Below are 20,402 nucleotides of genomic sequence, written 5' to 3'. Positions count from 1 at the left end.
ATTTGACCATACCAGGGACTAGGAATCTCAAGGCTAAGGGACAGCCTGATAAATTACCCTGGAAGGTCTCTAATCAGACTCCAGAGCCCTGTGCAACACTGGCCGCTGCAGCTGGAAGGCAGTATGAAGCTTCTGGATTGGCCTGGCATGGAACCGATAATAACAGCCTGGCTTTCTGCCTTTGAGTGGTCAACAGCTCCATTTCAGTTGAGTTCTAATAAAGCTGAAACATACCCATTTAAGATCTGTACACTGCATTGGCTATCCATGCCTCAGGCCTGTACTCACCAGAATTATTGTTGGGGGGGGTTGGAATGGATAGCCATGGAAATATTGCCGTTCTCGTTACATTTCTAACAGCTATAGTTTTTTTTTTTTTTTTAGTAAAATAATGGGAGAGGGGAAAATGAGAGTATCCCTCCTAAGTCCTCGCAGATCCCGTGCTTGTTAAGTTTACTACCATTCACATGTAGTGGTGATCTCTAGTTTACATGTCTTTAAAGAAAGGATTCTGTGGATTTATGGCAGGACATGTCAAATGTGACAGACCTTTCCCAGCAACTGAGGGGACCCACACAGGCTCCTATGATTTTTGGGGATCTAGGTTGGTTTTATACTACAACCCTTCCCCTCAGTTACCACGTGTTCTAAAGGTACCAAGTGTATAGGCTTTGGGTGGGAGTTAACTTTTGTATTGCACAAGAAGATTATGGAGAACTTTGAGGCAGGATTAGTATACAAACAACAAAGAAGATTTATTTGTTTACAGGTTGGTTTCAAGGAACAGGTCAGCAGCACAGGTCTCTAGGTAGACAAAGGAGAAACCTGGCTGAGCCACATAAATCTAAATTAGCTATGGCTTCAGAGAATTTTCTTTAATGCTTTCAGGCACAAACAGGCTTTTGCTGACTAGCCACTAGGTTGGGTCCTCTCACACACACAGAGGATTCCACCCACACCAGCCTGCCCTTTCCTAAGAGTCAGTCTAAATTGCACAGGTCTGCTCATTATCACCCTAGTCTCTCCCAGAGGTAAACCACTCTGCCACACTACCAGGCAAAGCTACCATTCACCCTGTCTGCTCTTTTGCTCAGCTACACCTGAGCTATCACTCTGTCGTCCTGAGGCAGAACTTAACTAACTCCTCTTTCCATCGGCAGTGACTTCTGGCAGATTCCATCACGTTCCCCAAAATGCCCGACTATGCGCCTGTGATGCCGGAATTCCCGACACGGTGGAACGTATCCTATTGGACTGCCCTCTCCATAGCAGACCCCATCATCTAATGCTTAGCCATTTGCCAGACCATTGGTGCACAAGATCAAAAAGGAATCTGACTCGTCTCCTTTTAGCGGACCAAGACAGAAACCTCACGGCTTCAGTAGCTTCCTTCCTAGCTTCAGCCCTTACCGATGGTAAGTGATATTATGTTATGATGCCAATAAAGGTGTTGTATTGTTGTGTTGTTATAACTAACTCCTCCTGTGCTTCCCTCCAACATCCTGTCCCCTTTCACAAAGATGACTGGATGCTGGAACAACCCTCCTATAGGCTCAGCTGAGTGGCTGTTTTTCCCTTCAGCTGTTTTCCCCTTCAGCTTCCTGTCAGTCACACACAGCAAGCAGACAGACAGCTAAATGGAACCACGAGGTTCATAGAATACTTTTGGATACCAGATGCTGGTAGAAAACAATAGGGGATTCTCATCAGATCCACGTACTGCTTGTGAATTCTAAATGGTATACATCTGGTCACTGCTGGAAACTGGAAGGACCTGTGGTCTGAGACTCCGCGAGGCAATTTTTATATTAATAGAGATCCTATGTTCATACCTTTGCTGAGGAAGATGAGTTTGGATTGGCTGCGCTTGGATTGTTCTGAAATTGCATTAGCAAGTTCTAGACTGCCTTCATCTCAGAGGCATCAAACATATTCAGAGACTATTAAAAGCAGGATATTAGAAGCATTTGGTGATGAAGCTGGAGGCACCAATCAACTCCAATGGAATCACTAAGCACACTTATGATCCTCAAGGCAATATGTAAAAGCCGTGTTGGATGAATGGTTTCTAAATCAAATCTTTTAAAAAACAGGAAGCTGGAAGATGCCAAACCATTTTCATTGTGATGAAGCAGAGAAGCCCCTTTTAGCCAGATTACTTCATACCCCACAAATCTCTGTAACCATTTTACCTTGTTTATCTGGATAGGCTTCATTAAACTGCAGTCCTTAGGTTCCTAATTGAATGACAGAAGGTCAGCAACAGCAAATTTGTCAGATGCACTCAGATGCATTTTGTAACTGCATCCCTAAACACAACCAGATAGACCCATGTTTGGCTCAGAAACACAAACTGATCTCAAGGTACCTTTTGAAGAGGCAAGCTCTCAATTTGGTAACATGCTAATAGAAAAAATATAGAATCCTAGATCCCACTCAGAACACAAACCATTAATATTATCCAACCACCATTACAGTCAAAACCATTTATTACTATGCATTACTCCCAATATATTCAACAAAATTGACAAGGTGTCACTGTAATATACATCATATACAAAAATTCAATGACAGTTCCAACTCCGTCTACTATAGTAAATCAGCTTATCATCAATATTGCCTAAAACAGAACGTTTGTGAGAATAAGAATGTAAAATTCATCTTCCTAAGAAGCTTTGTCTTCATTGATTGTTTTTCACAAAACAAACAAAACATGTTTGTAGCCCTTACAAAGATGGTGTCTGCTGACGTCTCACATGCAAGTCCATGAATGGGAGGAGAAATGATGCACACCTTAGATGGGAAAGGGCCACTGCTCAGAGGCAGAGCAGATGCTTTGCATCCAGAAGGTCTCGGTTAAGGGACCTCGGTTGAGGGACCTCAGATTGCAGGAACTGGGACTTTTCTCTGCCTTTGGAGAGCTTTTGTCTGTCCTAATAGACAATACTGATTAGATCACTGCAATCCATAATCTATGAGGCAACCTTAGACTGTTCAGAAACTCCAAACAGGAGCTTCTAGGTTTGACCATGTTTTCTTAGTACTTAAAAGGCCTCCACTGGCTACCCATTTCTTCTCAGAAACAACTGAAAGTGCTAGTGTTTACCTTTAAAGCTCGCCTAGAACAATGGTATCTTAGTGAGTGCATGCTCCTATATGATGCTCCCAGCACACATGCTGTCTGAGTATGCCCTCACTTTTGCAGGACAGGCCGGTGGGCACAATGAAGAGGCTCCTTTGTGGCTGGCACCCAGATAGTGCAATTACCTCCTCGGCATTGCTCAGACAGGTGCCTACTCTAGAAGTCCTCTGACAGCAATTAAAGGCATTCCCCCCACCCATCCACGCTTTTGGCTGACATCTGATTGATTTTTCTACTGCCTCTCCCTGTGAACAATTGCTGGTTTTAAAACTGGTTTTTATTAGGGTTGCTTAATAGATTCAGTAAGTCACCTTGGAGATCCGCACTGATGGAAAAGCAGAACAGACATTTATTAATAAGAAAATAAATAAATATGTGGATATAGAAGAAATGATAGTCTGACTCAATATATGGAGCTTCATACAGACATTTCTTCAACAGCTCTTGGTGAATCTGTGTTGAATAAATCTCCAGCTGAAGAAAAAGCCAAGAGAATCTTTGGAAATGTGCTCTAGCAGCCAGAGATGGCAGTACCAGAGGAGAGCTGATTCAACAGATTAGGGAGGAAGGACTGAGGCTTCAAGCATAACCCACACAATATGGTTCCCTCCCTCTCCCATGCCATTTATGCTCATTGTTACTGTGAAGCAGATTATGCTGGCAGACTGTGACTTGGGCCCGAGACTGTGACTTGGACATGTGGCTCAGTATTGCATACGAAAAGTCCTAGATTCAACTGCTGGCATTTCCATTGAAAGGTTGTCGGGTAGCTGGTGTCCCAAAATATCCATCTCTGTTTCAGACCCTGGAAAGAACCACTGCCAGTCAGTAGACAATGCTAAGCTAGATAAGACTGCTGAGCCTGTATAAGGCAACTTCATGTTGGTTATAGGTCAACCTCTGACACTCTAAATGTTGTAGCCAAAGGCAGAACTAAAACCATCTTACAGATGGCTAGAAAGAGTGAGATGCTGCTCTCGCCAGACACCAGTAGGTGTCCATTAAGAATGCAGGAAGAAAGGATGTGTTCAGCCTTCTCTTTGGGGCAGTAAATTACAATAATACATTTGCCTTGATAAGCAAGAACAAGAAACAGATGAACTTGGCATGCAACATTACTGGGGGGAAAGTGAATGGGTTAAAAAGGCAGGTGCTTTACCATTCACACGGCACTCTCATTTGAACTTATTCAGCAGCATCAGTCCAACAATTTGATTTCTCCAATTTAAGCGGCGCATAAACAGCTTAATCAGAAACCCATCTTTTAGGTACATAAAGTAGATTCATCGGAAGCCAATCTGCTAGTTACACGAAGATTCCTATTACGCCAAATTAATTCAATATGACTAATTAGAGAGCAGGAAGTTCTTTCAATTATTTTATGTACCTTCTGAGAAACACTCTTGAATACGAGAGCAGGCTCCATTAATTGTGGTTTCCTGATCCTGAGATTTTTTGAACTCACTCTGGAAAGTCAAAGGCTTTGTTAACACTACAGCCATCAGTACTGGAGTTCAGAAACCAGTGGGTGACAAATAGAAAAACCAAAATGGCAATGAAAAGAGATTTCTTGCACAAAGAGAACACCTATCAGTTTTTGGCAACACACATGAAGAGAAGTGAATTCATCCTCTTCTGCCATCTAACCTAGCTAAGCAATTCTAGAAATCTCCGCACAAGTTATTGAAACCTCCAGCACATTTTCTCCATCTTGGATGCCCTGCTAAGGCCCACCCTATGTCCTCCCCCTCTGCTCAAGACTTACTGCCAGACAAATACATGTTGGGTGGGAATTCCAACGCTGAGGCACCACAATAGAGAAGGCCCTGTCCCTATAATCACCCATTTCATTTCAGAAGGCGGGGCATCCTTAACCACATCCCCTTGATCCTAGCCTCTCCCAACTTCTAGCTGCCACCTCTCCTGCCACTGTCCCTCCTCTTTACCACATAATCAATCTAACCTTCTTTATCTAGTACATGTTAGCACTCCTTTCCTCCAAGGAGCTCAGGGTACTATACATGGCTCTCTCCTTCTTTACTTTATCCTCAAAACAGAAACCCTTTGAGGTAGTTAAGGCTGAGAGAACGTGACTGGCCAAAAGTCACCCAGCAAGAGGGAGTTTGAACCTAGGTCCCCCAGTCTGAGCCTCTAACCACGTTTTCTTTCTCTCTACTGCATTCAAATAAGCCAATGTTTTCCATCTTTCTCAAAAGGCTGTTTCTTGGCCTACCTCTTCTTTTCACGTATCTCCTGAGTTCCTTTCTTCCTTTTGCCTGCCAACTCCTAGAAAGTACTGCTTACTCCCGATGTCTCAACTCTCTTCAGCTCCTCACTTGAATGCCTTTCAGGTTTTAGAGTGATACATACTGGGCCTCACCTTTAACCCCACATCCACCAACAGCACAACCAATACTTGTTTGTGACCCTCAATTGTAGGGGAAAGATCAGATGTGGTAAATAAGCTCTCCCATTATTGTTCTTATTGAAGAACCTCAACAATTGAAGAACCCTGCACACCCGCTGCCTTCCACCATGGTTTCCTGGAACAAAGCTTGAAAACTGTGAGGAGGGGTTGGGGCATGGAGGTAGAACACGTAGTTTGTGGGCAGAAAGTCTCAGGTTCAATTCCTGGCACATTCTAGTTAGAGGATGTCAGTTAAACACATGAAGCTGCTGTATACTGAATCAGACCCTTGGTCCATCAGAGTCAGTATTGTCTACTCAGATTGGCAGTGGCTCTCCAGGGTCTCAGGCAGAGGTCTTTCACATCACCGACTTGCCTAGTCCCTTTAACTGGAGATGCTGGGGATTAAACCTGGGACCTTCTGCATGCCAAGCAGATGCTCTACCACTGAGCTACAGCCCCTCCCCACTTAGCAGGTATTAGGAAAGACCTTAGTTTGCCAGCGTCCCTTGAGATCTTCTGCCACTCAAGTAAAAAATACTAAGCTAGAACAATTAGAGCTGGGGCAAGTAGCACCTTAAAGGCTGACAAAAGTTTTAGGGCGTAAGCTTTTGACAGTCAAAGCTCCCTTTGTCAGACATAGTCCTTAACTCTCAAAAGCTTACACCCCGAAACTCTTACTGTTCTCTAGGGTGCTACTGGCCTCAAATCTATCTGTTCTACTGCAGACTAAAACAGCTACCCTCTGAAACTAAAAATTAAACCAAATAAGCCAATGGGCTGACTTGTTATAAAGCAGCTCCATTTGTTCACTACCTCGCCACAAATATCCATGGCTAGCCATTAGTTGCCTTATTTTGAAGCCTACTAAATAAAATTTAAAAATCCTGAAGTCTGAGTGCTGGTTCACACTTCTTTGCATTTATAGTTTCATAAGTGCAGACTTACAAATGCATTTGACTCTTGCTTCCCCTCAAAAAGCTTGTGTCAATTTAGATTTCCTTACATCTTCCCCTTAGAATTTAGCTCCCTCTATCCCAAAGTCAACCTGATCTGGATAGCCCCAGGTTAGCCTGATCTCGTAAGATCTCAGAAGCTAAGCAGGGTCGGCCCTGGCTAGAATTTGGATAGGAAACCTCCAAGGAATACCGGGTCATGTCGCAGAGGCAGGCAATGCCAAATGACCCCTGAATGTCTCTTGCCTTGAAAACCCTTTAAAAAAGGTAAAGGTCTCCTGTGCAAGCACCGAATCATTCCTGACCCATGGGGTGTCGTCACATCCTGACATTTCCTAGGCAGACTTCGTTAACGGGGTGGTTTGCCAGTGCCTTCCCCAGTCATCTTCCCTTTACCCCCAGCAAGCTGGGTACTCATTTTACTGACCTCGGAAGGATGGAAGGTGGAGTCAACCTTTAGCCGGCTACCTGAAACAGACTTCTGTTGGGATCGAACTCAGGTCGTGAGCAGAGCTTGGACTGCAGTACTGCAGCTTACCACTCTGCACCATGGGGCTCCTTGGAAAACCCTATGGGGTTGCCGTAAGTCAGCTGTGACTTGACAGGAAAAAGGAAAAAAATCCAGAAGTCATTTTTTAAATATCAGTTTGAATTCCTTTTCTGATTTACTTTCCAGCAAACAATCTTGGATTTCTATGACACTCAAGCGCATCCTGATAACGGCACAACAGCTGACCAAGGCAGGCACTCGGCCCTGTAAGTAAAACTTCTTGGCAAATGCTACACAAGTACCACTTTGCCCTTTCAAAGCTCTGTTTTATAGCTGGCAATCTGCTACGGTGAATACAACTACGCTTCCGTCAACTTGTTACTGAATATGCATAACCTACCTCTCCACATCAAGTTGTGGGGTTTACATACACGAGTACATAAGCTGCCTTATACGGAATCAGACCATTTGGTCAATCAAGGTCAGTGTTGAGAGCCATCGTGGTGTAGTGGTTAAGAGCGGCAGTTTGGAGAGGTGGAGTCTGATCTGGAGAACCGGGTTTGATTAGCCTCCGCCGGTCATGTGGAGGAGTGGGGAATCTGGTGAACCGGGCTTGTTTCCCCACTCCTACACATGAAGCCAGCGGGGTAACTTTGGGCTAGTCACAGCTCTCTTGGCCCCACCTACCTCACAGGGTGTCTGTTGTGGGGAGGGGAAGGTGATTGTAAGCCAGTTTGATTCTTCCTTAAGTGGTAGAGAAAGTCGACGTATAAAAACCAACTTTTCTTCTTCTATTGTCTAGTCAGACCGGCAGTGGCTCTTCAGCAGCGGTCTTTCCGATTACTTACAACCTGATCCATTTAAACCGGAGATGCCGGGGATTACTGAACTGGGGATCTTCTGCATGCCAAACAGATACTTACTGAGCCATGGCCCCTCCCCAAGCCTGGTTTCTCATCCTCTTCTCCTAACTTTAATTTATCCTTTAATTTTGGATTAAGTAATTTGGATTATGCATTCCCTTCTTTTGCTGGATTCTGATCTGCATTGGTGCAGAAGAAGGAACAATGTGCTTGGAACAACAGGAAACCACCAAAGAGACCTTGACTCTTTGCCTGGAAAGAAAGCAGTTGCCTTTGCTAGATCAGAAGCCCATTCCTTCTACCCTTCTTTGCTACTGAAAGGTGCTACCCAGCTGTGGACTTTCTTGTACAGTCAGACCCTCCCTGGACCTGCTCTGTCAGTGGAAGGGAAGGAAGGATGAGGGATGCAGAGGAGGATTGGCAGGCTTGCAGGTGGAAATGACACCTTCAGCTGCCAAAAAAGAGGCTGAGCACATCACTGCTTCCTTCCCACCTTAGCTGTTACTTCAACAGCACTTTCAATTCTATCAACCCCCTCCTTCAAAATGCACCTTTCCCATGAACGTACAATCCCCTAAGATCTTCTTCCCTAGTTCTGTAACTCACTTGTACAGATTTAGGGTGTGGCCACATACTATGGACAGTTCTGGTTGCCATAGTGTGGGAAGGGGTACAGAAAAGGGCAACTAATATGATTAATGCCCTGACCTGGATGGCCCAGGCTAGCCCAATTTTGTTAGTACTCAGCTGCTAAGCAGGGCTGGCCTGGTTAGTATTTGGATGGGAGACCACCAAGGAAGTCCAGGATTGCTACGCAGAGTCAGTCAATGTCAAACCACCTCTGTTAGTCTCCTGCCTTGAAAACCCTATGGGGTCACCAGATGCTGGCTGTGACTTGATGGCACTTTCCCCAATATGATAAATAGGCTGGAGCACCTTTCCTGTGTGTGTGTGTGTGTGTGTGTGTGTGTGTGTGTGTGTGTGTGTATAAAGTGCCGTCAAGTTGCAGCTGACTTATGGCGACCCCTTTTTGGGGTTTTCATGGCAAGTGACTAACAGAGGTGGTTTGCCAGTGCCTTCCTCTGCACAGCAATCCTGGACTTCCTTGGTGGTCTCCCATCCAAATACTAACCAGGGCTGACCCTGCTTAGCTTCTGAGATCTGACGAGATCAGGCTAGCCTGGGCCATCCAGGGCTGGGTCACCTTTCCTATACGGAAAAGCTAAAGAGTTGGGGGCTCTGCAGTTTAGAGAAACAAAAACTAAGGGTGGACAAGGTAGAGATCTGTACAGTTAGGCATGGGGTGGAGCAAGTGGATAGAGTCCCCCCCATCTCCCATACTACAACATGAACACATGAAGCTACCTTACAGTTTTGGTCTACCAAAATCAGTCTGGTCTACTCAAGTAATGGCTCTCCAGGCTCTTATGCAGAGGTCTTTCACATCAACTGCTACCTGATCTCTATAACTGGAGATAACAGGGAGTGAAACTGGGACCTTCTGCATGCCAAAAATGCTATACCACTGAACCATGCCCCCTACTAGAACTTGCAGATACCCAATGAAGTCAGTTGGCAACAGACTCAAAACAGACAAAAGGAAGTACTTCTTTATTCAGCATGTAATTGAACTTGTGCCTTTCACTGCCACAGGATACTAACTCAATCATTAACCTGGCTTTCAAAAGGAACAGGAACATTTATGGAGGACAGATCCATCAACCGCTACTAGTAATAATGCCCAAATGTTGCAGAGGCAGTAATCCTCTGAATACCAGTTCTGAGGGGCGACAATTGGGGAGTCTTCTGGAGATATCTGATGGCCACTGCATTAACAGGACAGTGGATTGTTGGACTACTCATCTGATCCAGCAAGGCAGTTCTTGCGTTCTTACATTCTTAGGAAGTATTTCTGGGTGGGGCTGGAAGCTTTTCACAGCTATGCACAGGAGTGAAGTCAATCCCTACATACTGAACTATGGTTGCACTCCATATTGCTTTGTCCGAAATCTTTAATCTGATACACAGAGTTGGCCTACTCTTTATTGATGAGTCATATTTTGATTCTATTTTGTTCAGCGCTTCTTACAAAAAAGCACACAGTTGTTAGCCAGCTGTTCCTCAGAGACCTAAGTACCAGAAACATTTTAAGGCAACACTGAACAAATTCACTGTAGTGTAATTTTTGTAAACAATGTAAGGTGACTAATAAACAGCACACCCAACCACCAGCTTAATGCACTTTCTTGAACATCTCTCCAAACTCTACACTCTTCTTCAACTAGGATGTAATAGGAATGATAGAAAAAGATACCTCTTCCCATTGCAATGAGAGATTCCCTCCCAAATCCTACTAGAGGATCTGAACTAAACTATTTTTAAGGCTTTGCCTGTGCAAAACTGATTAGCAGCAGAGTTCTCCAGGATTTATTAAAGGCGATTTACAACTTTTACCCCTGATAATAAAAAAAGAGTAAGGGGGTAGAGTTCGGTTCTCTGAACTATTAACCAGCAAATCAGACAGAACACCTACAGAAACGTTTATTTTTTTTATTGAGACAAGATTTTTTTTTTCCTTTTACTGAGCAAGACAGAAAAAAAAATACAGGCATGAAAAAGTTAACCCTACAATTAGTGTGAAGATAAATGTTAAATTATCAAAGTTTCTAGCATTGCTTTATCATATTATAGCAAGTAATAGTTTTTAAAAGCAAAATAAGTTTCAGCTTTTGTCTCACTGCTTTTAGGGATTATAAAAAAGTTCGATGTCTCACCTAGAGATCTTACTTATTCTTCTTCTGAAACTTCCAACCAGAGAAATCTGATTTACTTGCCACAGGAGTTAATATTTGTAGAAAAATACCAATCTTTCTCTAAATCTGATCTATTATAAGCAATTGATCATACCTAGATAACTGATTGATTCATAGCTAAATATGAGATAATCCACACAAGTGCAAATAAGCCAATAAGCATGTGCATGAGATACGTCTGATAGAGTAAAATAAGGCCAATCTCAACTCTTAACCTCTATTAAAAAGCAATTAATCTAACTTTTTCTGTAACTGTTTCAACTAACTGTCCAAGATGAGAGCAGCTCTAACCAACCGAGTTCACTGATAGTTGAAAAGTGTGTGAACTCTGAGTTCACTTGCAAACTCAGCAAGAAAAGAGTAGTGATATCGTTGCTACCACTATACCATGTACTACTGATCTGTATCTCAAGATGCCAGGAATCAACCCTGGTACCATGTGCAAACCAAACATGTGCCAAGCCATGCCCTCTTCCCTAAATTGAAGAGATTGCCTCCCCCCCATACAAATTTCCTCTTCTTTTCAGATTCTGCTCCATATTTCTACTGCCTTGCCCAATGAAATATTTGAAATGTAGTGCAATATTTGAATAGTGCAATATTTGAAATGTACTGCTCCCAATCTAGAGCAGACTCCCCTAGGCAGGCTCTTTTCAGTGATGTACTGGAAGGAAAGCTGCCGTTTGAACTGGGGGTTATGTGGGAACCCCTGGGGGCTGCCGCTAGGTAAAGCTCTTTGAGTAAGTAGGGAAAAGCATTACATCAATATTACACATTTTATCAAGTATTATCTACTGTAGATTTAAACACCGCAAACAGATCTGCCTTTTGTTCAAACTGCAAAACGGTAGCACTATGTAAAGTTATCAATACCCATGTCTGAGTGAATCCCTTCTTTTGTTTCTTAAAGAGTGCCAAGTGTTTTCAACTAATGTGATTTACGGTAACATCAGTTCCAGCAACAATGGTAAAATTTATGATGGGCACTTAGCGTTGTTTGTGTATTGCCAAATGGAAAATGAACTTCTATTTTTAAGTCATGATTTGATGTCTCATCCCTCAGCCTCGTCTTTTCTCTGATGAGCCCTGGGAATCTGGGAGGCGAGGAAGCACCGCTGTTCAAGAGGAAGAATGACAAGCTTCCACGGTGGGAATGTGGAAGGGCTGTAATGTGTGAAAGGGCACCAGGGACTTCTAGATGGTCAAAGACAGGCACAGACGGCCAGCCCTGGGCAGACAATCTAACGGAACTGGGAACCTTTATTCTGGAGACAAGCAGACCCTTGGGGGAGACCAAGTAGTGAAGGTATAAATGTAGACAAATTTGACATTATTGAGAAAGAAGTTCAGGGGGGGAAATCCTCCCAATCTAGAGAAGGAGGAAGAAGAAGCAGGTGTAGGTTCCAACTACAGGAAGACATACTTTAGGAGAACGACGACAAACAGTTATGAACTTTTCTGTTCTGCATTTCTTCTGCCATGGAACTTAAGGAGTCTTGCATACAATCCCCAGGTATCCTGTACAACCACTGACAAGATAAAGACCTGCATTACTCCAGCCACGTTGTTATCCCAATAAAGGCTTGTGTTGTGTGCGGATCAGGTGACCTCCAACCATAAGTGAGCATCTGATCATTTATGCCAAGGTCATCAGTACCAAGGTCATGAAGCGGTCAAGGATGGACAAGGATCTGAGAGACCCAGGTTCAAATCCCCACTCTGCCATGGAAGCTTTTTGGGTGACCATAGGCCAGTCACACACTCTCAACCTAACCTACCTCACGGGGTTGTTGAGAGAATAGAATGGAGGACAAGAAGATGATGTTAGCTGTTTTAGATCATTATTGGGGAGAAAGGACGGGTATAAATGAAGTAAATACAATAAATATTGGCCCCAGGGTACAGCTGGAGGGCATGTGATTGAGTAATGGTGCCAAAGTTAAGCAGATCCATGTCTGGTCAGTGAGTGCTGGGATGGGAATCTCCAAGGATTCGATGTATGCTGCGTGGAGTTCCATTATGGAAGAAAGATGGGGTGGAAATGCAAGTAATAATAAATACTGAATCTCAATCCCTGCAGTACTCAGAAGGCAGAAACGAATCTGTTGGTAGAACCATTTAGAGCTGATAGGAGATCACAGGGGACTTGATAAACCAATGGTCTTGCATCAACAAAAATTTAGTGGGTTTACTCCCAACACAACTGGCAGGAGCCAGTGACCTTTCGACAACTGCAGCTCAACGAGGGTAACTTGCATAACAAGGGGAACTGGTCATGGGTACGAAGAGACGTTGGAGCATTTGTTAAGGCTAGCCATGGTGACAAAAATGAAGTAATCTGGGACGCTGCCACCTTTGCTAGAGTGAACAGTCTTATAAATGCTCTAACATTCATAGTTACTACATGGAGGCTACCTTATAGGTGGCGTTACTGAATGCACAGTGGTCCACTATGGAAATGGGGCAACTTCCACTACTTGAAATCCTTACCCCAAGTGCTTAACAAAGAAACATTGGCTGTGGTGTGCTGGAAAAAATGTCCAATACCCATAGAAAAAAGCTGCACAGAAAGAGTTGGCTGGGTGGTGTAAGGGATTTTAAGACCACTGTATAAAGGCCCAAAGACAGGTCATCAAAAGAGCAGTATATGGATCTGGATTACAATCATTTTGCTGTTAACAACTGCATCATTTATAAGCACAGATATTAAAGGTTAAGAGCCTAGATGAGATGGGTGCCTTAAAAAAAAGCCTAAAACTGTTTAGAGGCTTCAGTTGGTTCAGAATGCAGCAACTAGACTGCTTTAAGGTATGAATTATTTGGAACAAACTTCACCAGTACTAAAAGCACAACACTGGTTGCCTATTAATCCCTGGCCCTATTTGAAGTGCAGACTATTACTTTTAAAACCCTAAATGGCTTAGGACCAGAGACTTGAAGAACCACTTACCCCCATCCCACCCCGTGTGTCTGCTGGCAAACTGAGGACATCTGCTGAGGCTCCTCTCTGTATGCCCCCACCTTCTGAAGTAAACATAAGAGCAACCCTGCTGGATCAGACCCGTGGTCCAAGTGGGGTGGGTGGCTAGCAGAGACAAGGCCTTTTTTGCAGTGGCCCCTCATTATGCACCATTCTCCCCTTGTCTGCCTGGTGCCTGTTCTTGGTTTTCACATACTGAGTTAAACCATTTGTATCTAAATGGGCCTTTGTTTACTGAATACTGTTTGCCCTGTGAGCAACCAGCTCATAACTCATGTTTGCAAACTGGGGTTTGAAGCGCTTTGATTCAGCTTTGTCGGCTTCATGAGAATAAATGTTATTGCATTTATTAACATGCAACTCTACAACCAATGGTAAAGTTAACCTTTACAGAATTATTACAATAAAAGTTGACATCAAAATGCCATTATTTGGCAGCATTCCCTCTCTGAAGCAGGACACACTCAGAATAAAATTGCATGCTTTGAAAAAGAGTTGCATCTTGGAGTGCATCTTGGTATGACACCTGAACCTAGAAGCTTTGGATCCAAAACTCAAAGGGCAAGGCACACCTCAACAGCCACATCTTGAAATGCCCAACTGCATCAGGTTCAGCTGAATGTTATCACCACGTCTCACATATTTGCTACATCATTCACAAGACTGGGGGACTGCACCCCCCCAAAAAAAAGCTCTAAGTAAAAGAGAAGATATGAACCTTTCAGGATGTTTTTCAAATACTGACTTTCCAAGATCTTTCACTTTGAGTCAATATGACCCCAAACACGAAGGTGGATCTTTAACCAATACACATTACTTCTTATGGAACAATGTTGGCATCTTCTTATCTCCTATTTCAGTTGTCCATTTGCCCTGTTTTACGGATCTGTTGCTGCTTATAAATAACCTGCCTTGAGTTGTACTACAACGAATCTATTACATGTTGTCCAGCGCTTCACATCACATCACTGTTAACCTCTTATCATAATGAAATTCGAGCATTTTTCTACATTCTCGATGCACTCCATGAGGAGATGGATTCGCACAATAATTTCTCTCCCGCAACAGACATTTCTGCGGTCTCAAATTGGATCCCAGTCTTGAATTGGGTCAGTAAACTGAATGCAGGTGGAAACATTCGCTAGATGAGGCCTGCACGTAACTAGCACCCACTAAAAAAACAACAACCCTGAATCTGACAGCTTCCATAGCTAGGAGTAATCTTGCTAATTCAAATCAGAATACTAATTTTGCATGGTAATTTGAAGCATGAGAAATTGCTTGAGAACTCCTCCAGCGCAAATCTGGTTCACCTCTAGATACGAGTTAGCAAATTAATAGTGAGAATAAAATCCTTTGCAACATATACACAGCAACCTCCAATTGCCAGTCCTATGAATCCACTGAAGCGCAAGCGATCCTATGAATCCACTGAAGTGCAAGCTGTGTGTACGGCTGCTGCTTGCCAGGGGAGACTGTTCCATCGGGGCTGTCTCTCTCCACCTGTTCTGTCCCACCTCCTGGCTGCAGTTTCTGTCTTTTATCGTATTGTGATTTTTAAACTGTTGTTCAATTTTGTTGTTGTTTGTTTTGTAAGCCACTTTGAGTCTTGCTTTGCAGGAGCAAAGTGGGATAAAAATATCCATATAAATAACCTCCTCCTCCTTTGTCCCTTACATTATCCTCTGCAATCTCCCGTGTGCCATTTTTACCTGCTGTGCAAGGGGAGATGGTTGCCTGCCCTTTTTCTCGTCCCTAACAGGAAATAGAGATTTAAGCAGTTTTGGCATCTGAGGCACGAAGGACTTCACAGGATTCAAGTATGAAGCAGCCAGGCTGCTGAGTCCTGTAAATAAAAAACACAAAAAGAATATAATTAATACAACTTCAGCTCTTCTTCCTACTAAAGACAAATGACGCTATCAACATTTACCCTGAACGGTTTCTAAGCCGCCAGGGCTGGTTTTGTTAAAGGCTTTTAGGGGTTGCACCCCCAGGGCTGCAAATAAGGACTGCCTATTCTGCAGTTTTTTGCCACAGCTGCCTTGAACCTTAGGCGTCTTCTTTATCTAGAGAAATAATTCCAGAATAGCAGTCATGTAAGCATGCTGCTGCAAAAAAACACAAAAAACTTTTAAACAGCCAAGTCAACATTTATTAGTTATTTCTACCACCCCCCCACATCATAAAAGTCTGTCTAGTGAGAACCCACTATATGCATCTGATGAAGTGGGCTCTAGTCAGAGTGGTGTAGTGGTTAAGAGTGGCTGACTCTAATCTGGAGAAACTGGGCTTGATTCCCCACTCCTCCACATGAAGCCTGCTGGGTAACCTTGGGCTAGTCACAGTTCTCTCAGAACTCTCTCAGTCCCACCTATCTCACAAGGTGCCTGTGTGGAGTGGGGAGGAAGGAAGGTGATAGTAAGCCGCTTTGAGACGCCTTTCGGTAGAGAAAAGAGGGTTATAAAAAACAACTCTTCTTCTTCTAGCCCACCAAAGCTTATGCAAGAATAGTCTTTAAGGTGCCACAAAATTTGTTTATTATTTCTCTTTAACCTATGAGGGAAGTTGGGGGGAAGTGTTCAGTTTATAAGGCAGGGGAGTGATAAGATAAAGATTTATAAGGAGAAAGATTTTTTCCTTCTCTCTCGATCAAGGGATTAAAATCCAGGACTACCCAATGAACTTGATGAACAGTAGACTCAGGACACATGGAAGAAAGTGCTTCTTCACACAACAAAGACACAAAGTTTCTGCCTGGAGATGTGGAGGCCATCTTAGATTAGATAGATTTATAAAAATATTAGACAAACTGACAGGGAATAGGATCATCTGTAGCTGTTTTCCATGACTGCTAAATGGAATCTCTAGATTCAGGTGCAGCATATCCATGAATACTTGATCCTGGGGGAAGGGGGGTAAAGGCTGGTGCAGGGCTCCTGCTTCACATCCTGTTTTTGGCATGCAGAAGCCTATGGTGGGCCACTGTGGGAAGAGAACACTAGACTAGAAGGACTGTTGCCTGATCTTGAGGGGTGTTTCTTATGTTCCTACCTGGGTCATTGGATCCATTCTGCTGAGCAGAGCCTGACAGACTCATCCGGGAGTTATTGGATTGTGTTGAAGACTGTGATATGTCTTGCTGACTTTCCCAACGACTCTAGACCAAACATTTAAACCGGGGGGGGGGAGAGGAGGGGGGAGGGAGAGAGAGGAAAATTCAGAAGTAACACTCAGGAAGGGCATGGCAAATGCACATAAGACAAATGATACACAGAGTAAGCAAGCAAGAAAGAAAAGAATCCTCGTCCCGGAGAACCTCCCAGCCAATGTTGGAGGAGAAAGATATGGATGCCCTTTGCTAAGCCAGAACTGCTCCCTTCCGTTCACCTGGCCCCTAGGTCAGTCTCCCTGCAATGTCCGTGCTCTCCCAATGAATGCCACAAATAAGCAAATCTTTATTAAAAAATTATATTTCAGACTGTTGAGATATGCTTGATCTTTGCAGACTTTCTAATGCAACAGTGATTGTAGGTATTGCTTTTACTGCATTGTCTTCCTTTATAATTCTGCTTACTTCATTATTTGAAGTAGGCCTTGCCTTAAGCAGTTTATGGTTCACACTGTTTTCCCAGTTCTGCAACCCTAGTCCTGCTATATCGTTGAGTGATTGTCTTATGGTGTCCAACTGCACTGTTCTATAAACTGTAATCCACCTTGCCTCTCTGCGAGTCAGGTGAGCTATAAAGTAAATAAATAAGTTTTCTTCCAGTATTGCTCTTCTGTTACTCTGATGTGGCTGCACTAAACATACAGGCCATGGAAAGAGAGTGCGCTACCAGATTTACAAATGATGTGCAAAGACATTTGGAAGGACTGGTATTTGGGACAAATCTGCCACAGCTCAAAAACAAGCCTAGCAATGCCCACTCACTGACTATTAACGTTACTCTCCCTTTTGCTGAACATTTTACTGTTGTTTAATTATTGCCTAAGAATAAGGGGCACAGTACCAATAAGGCTTAAAGACCCAGCCTCTCCTTGAAGCCCCACAGACAAAAGTAACACTGCACTGGACCTCAGAAGGAGCAGAGTTTGGATTCAAAGTTGGGCAACATTTGCTCTGGAAAAGGCCATCCTCTGTGCTATAATTTTGGGAACATAGATTAAGCAGCACTAGATAAAAGCCTGAGACTATCGAAAATTTTCATGGGCTTCTAAAATGAAGCAACAAAAAGGTGAGATGGAAGGTGCAGGAAATTTTCACATACCAAGCGGACAAGGAGGATTAAGAGCTTTAAAAAAATAATGATGGGAATTCGATCTTTGACCTGAAGCAGAGAGAAAGCGGAAGGGCAGCGTCTTTGTGGAACTTCTCAAATCGTTCTCTCTTTCAGATCCACTATTTAGTTCTGTGCCTTAATGTATCCTGATCTAATGACAGGCTGTAAAACAGGCCGTAACAGAGGCTGTGCTATTTTGTCATCTCTCAACCACCCTGTACCAGTTAGGACAGCCAGATTCTTGCCTGATGAAAAATAACAGTTCCACTTGATGATATTGACAACAGTTATCAGAAGCTATCCAATGAACCTCCGGAGGCGGCACAAACAGGATCCTCCATGTCCAGTAATGGGCAGCTATGGAGACCTTCACTCGACAGATCTGTTTGGACATCTTAGTCCCAGTTGGGGACTACAAAAGACAGCATTTTGGGGGGAGAATCTGGTGGGCAGGACTCATCATCATCCTTGTAAGCAGTATTAGGCTGAGATTGGCAGAAGAATATTATAAGGCCCCATTACTTCACACTGTCTAAAAAGACTGTAACTGAGAAAGGCAAGAAATCTATTCATTATTTGTCGGCGGGGTGGTGGTGGAATCTTTGCCAATTGACTGGACAGCAAGGTCAGACTTCATGAAACTAATTCTCAACAGCCACTTTTCAGAACATCATGCTCTCTTGTCTCACATTGGGGCACTTCTGAAGACGTGAGCTGTGATTCACGAAAGCTCATACCCTGCCAGAAATTTTGTTAGTCTTTAAGGTGCTACTGGACTCTTGCTCTTTTCTGTTGGGGCACCAGGTTGTTGCAAAGGAATCTCAATACTTTTTTAAATGATCCTTTTGCTCATCTCCCGCAAAAGCTGTGCAATCTGCCATTCTTACCCCCTCACCTGGGATGAGTAGCGACTGCCCCCCGGCAACCAGCCCAGAGGCAGCCTCGCGTCCTGGGCTCAACATCACCAGCAGCCTCCCCATACTACCTGCTTTGCTACCGACATACAGTTTCCTCTACGGTTGCTGTTTGCACCCTTGGCTGATCCTTGTCAGAGAAACAGCACATCACAATCACAGCTTTGGGAGGGCCAAACTCAGCTTTGGGAGCAGGAAACGCTGGCATCTTATCAAGGCTTTCAACACTTCCCATTTACGATTTGGAGTTAGAACAGCAAGGAAGCAAAGGCAACGCGATCCTTTAGGCGGTATCACATCATGGCACATTCCAAGCACTTGTCAAATCTCTGCTTCCAGCAGCATCCAGGATAGTCAATGCAAAAAAATAAAATAACATCCAAGTCTTATGCCAGCCCGGCTGTGCTTGCAGCCATTTTTTGATTTCAGGCGCACCCCCCAAAAGACAAATTCCATTGCGTGCTCTGATTTAATGAACATGCATGCCGCTTTTACAAAACTATTCCAAACCCCCCTACGTTAATTCCTTTTTTGCATGCTCCTTTAGTTTTGATCAAGTGAACTCTTCAAGGTATCTTTGTGAGTGATATTTTACAATTAATGTGGATAAACGCTAGTGCATGCTGGTCACTTGGAAAAGAGGGGAGGAAAAGGTGAGCTGAAAACTTGCAGCAAACTCTGCCTGTCTGAACAAAGCCCAGAAATGGAAGAAGGGAAAATTGCTAGCAAAAATAAAATAAAATAAATCAAGTGATTTGGGACCCAGGAATCTGGGGAAAGAATTAAGACAGGGGAAACTTCAAAAGCATCCCTACCAGAAATGTAACTGGAAGGTTCAGCTACTGCACTGACCATTTGCTTAGACCTGCACCTTAAATAGTTTATAGCTCATGGCGGTGGTAGGGGATTGAGCAGAAGCAGCTAGCTAGTAATATTGTTAACATCTGGTGAGATTCCAGTCAGATGGGCAAGCAACCATTCCACTCATCAAAACTCTGATCACTTACTGTCTTGGTTGCTTTTTAAAAAAAAGAAAAGAAAATACCTTCAACTACCGCTGGCACACAGAGGAAGGTTATCACTTTCATGCCCTGTTTTTGGCCTTCCCAGAAAATATTTGCCCAGGCCACAGTTAGAGAAGAATGCCAGACAAGAGGCAGGTTGGCCCAATTCAGGAAGATGTCTTTAGAAGGAATGATGTCAGGCCAAGTCCAGGTTTTGCTCAGGTTCTATTTTAGCATATCACCAAGTTGCCTACTATAATGGAATCCCACTTTTAAGCACCTTTTTTTGGGGGAGGGTTGTGCTGCGCTAGTTGCAAAGAATATCTAATTTCATCAGCCTGAGTGAGGTTTGAGCATCAGAAAAATGACTCGAAAGCTGCAATCACAGATTCCACATTTAGAAACACTCGTCAACTTCTTGTTCTGCTTGCTAAATTTGCAACTTAACAGGTTCCCCTCTTGCCAATGCTGATGCAGACATGTCATAGCCCTTGCTTCTGCATAACGTTGTAAGAAAAAATAAATAAACCACAGTTTTATCTGATATGCC

The 20,402-nt window shown here is 43.5% G+C and overlaps 2 protein-coding genes across 2 annotated transcripts in view; one reads left to right on the top strand and one right to left on the bottom strand.

Moving 5' to 3' along the window:
- Positions 1-20,402, top strand: part of MSRA (methionine sulfoxide reductase A) — a 504,699-nt gene that overhangs the window by 50,794 nt on the left and 433,503 nt on the right. The gene's annotated exons all lie outside the window — the stretch shown is intronic.
- The window catches only part of KIF13B (kinesin family member 13B), a 158,118-nt gene that overhangs the window by 9,468 nt on the left and 128,248 nt on the right, over positions 1-20,402 (bottom strand). Inside the window, exons 36-37 of the mRNA XM_056853957.1 lie at positions 16,706-16,811; positions 15,364-15,497 (exon numbers count right to left, since the gene is read on the bottom strand). Coding sequence (XP_056709935.1) covers positions 15,364-15,497; positions 16,706-16,811 — 240 coding nt within the window. The remainder of the gene's footprint in view (positions 1-15,363; positions 15,498-16,705; positions 16,812-20,402) is intronic.

This window comes from Euleptes europaea, chromosome 7 (assembly GCF_029931775.1).
Source record: "Euleptes europaea isolate rEulEur1 chromosome 7, rEulEur1.hap1, whole genome shotgun sequence".
Classification (NCBI taxonomy): domain Eukaryota; kingdom Metazoa; phylum Chordata; class Lepidosauria; order Squamata; family Sphaerodactylidae; genus Euleptes; species Euleptes europaea.
Note: the sequence above shows the minus strand (reverse complement) of the source record. Positions and strands in the feature narration are given on the sequence as shown.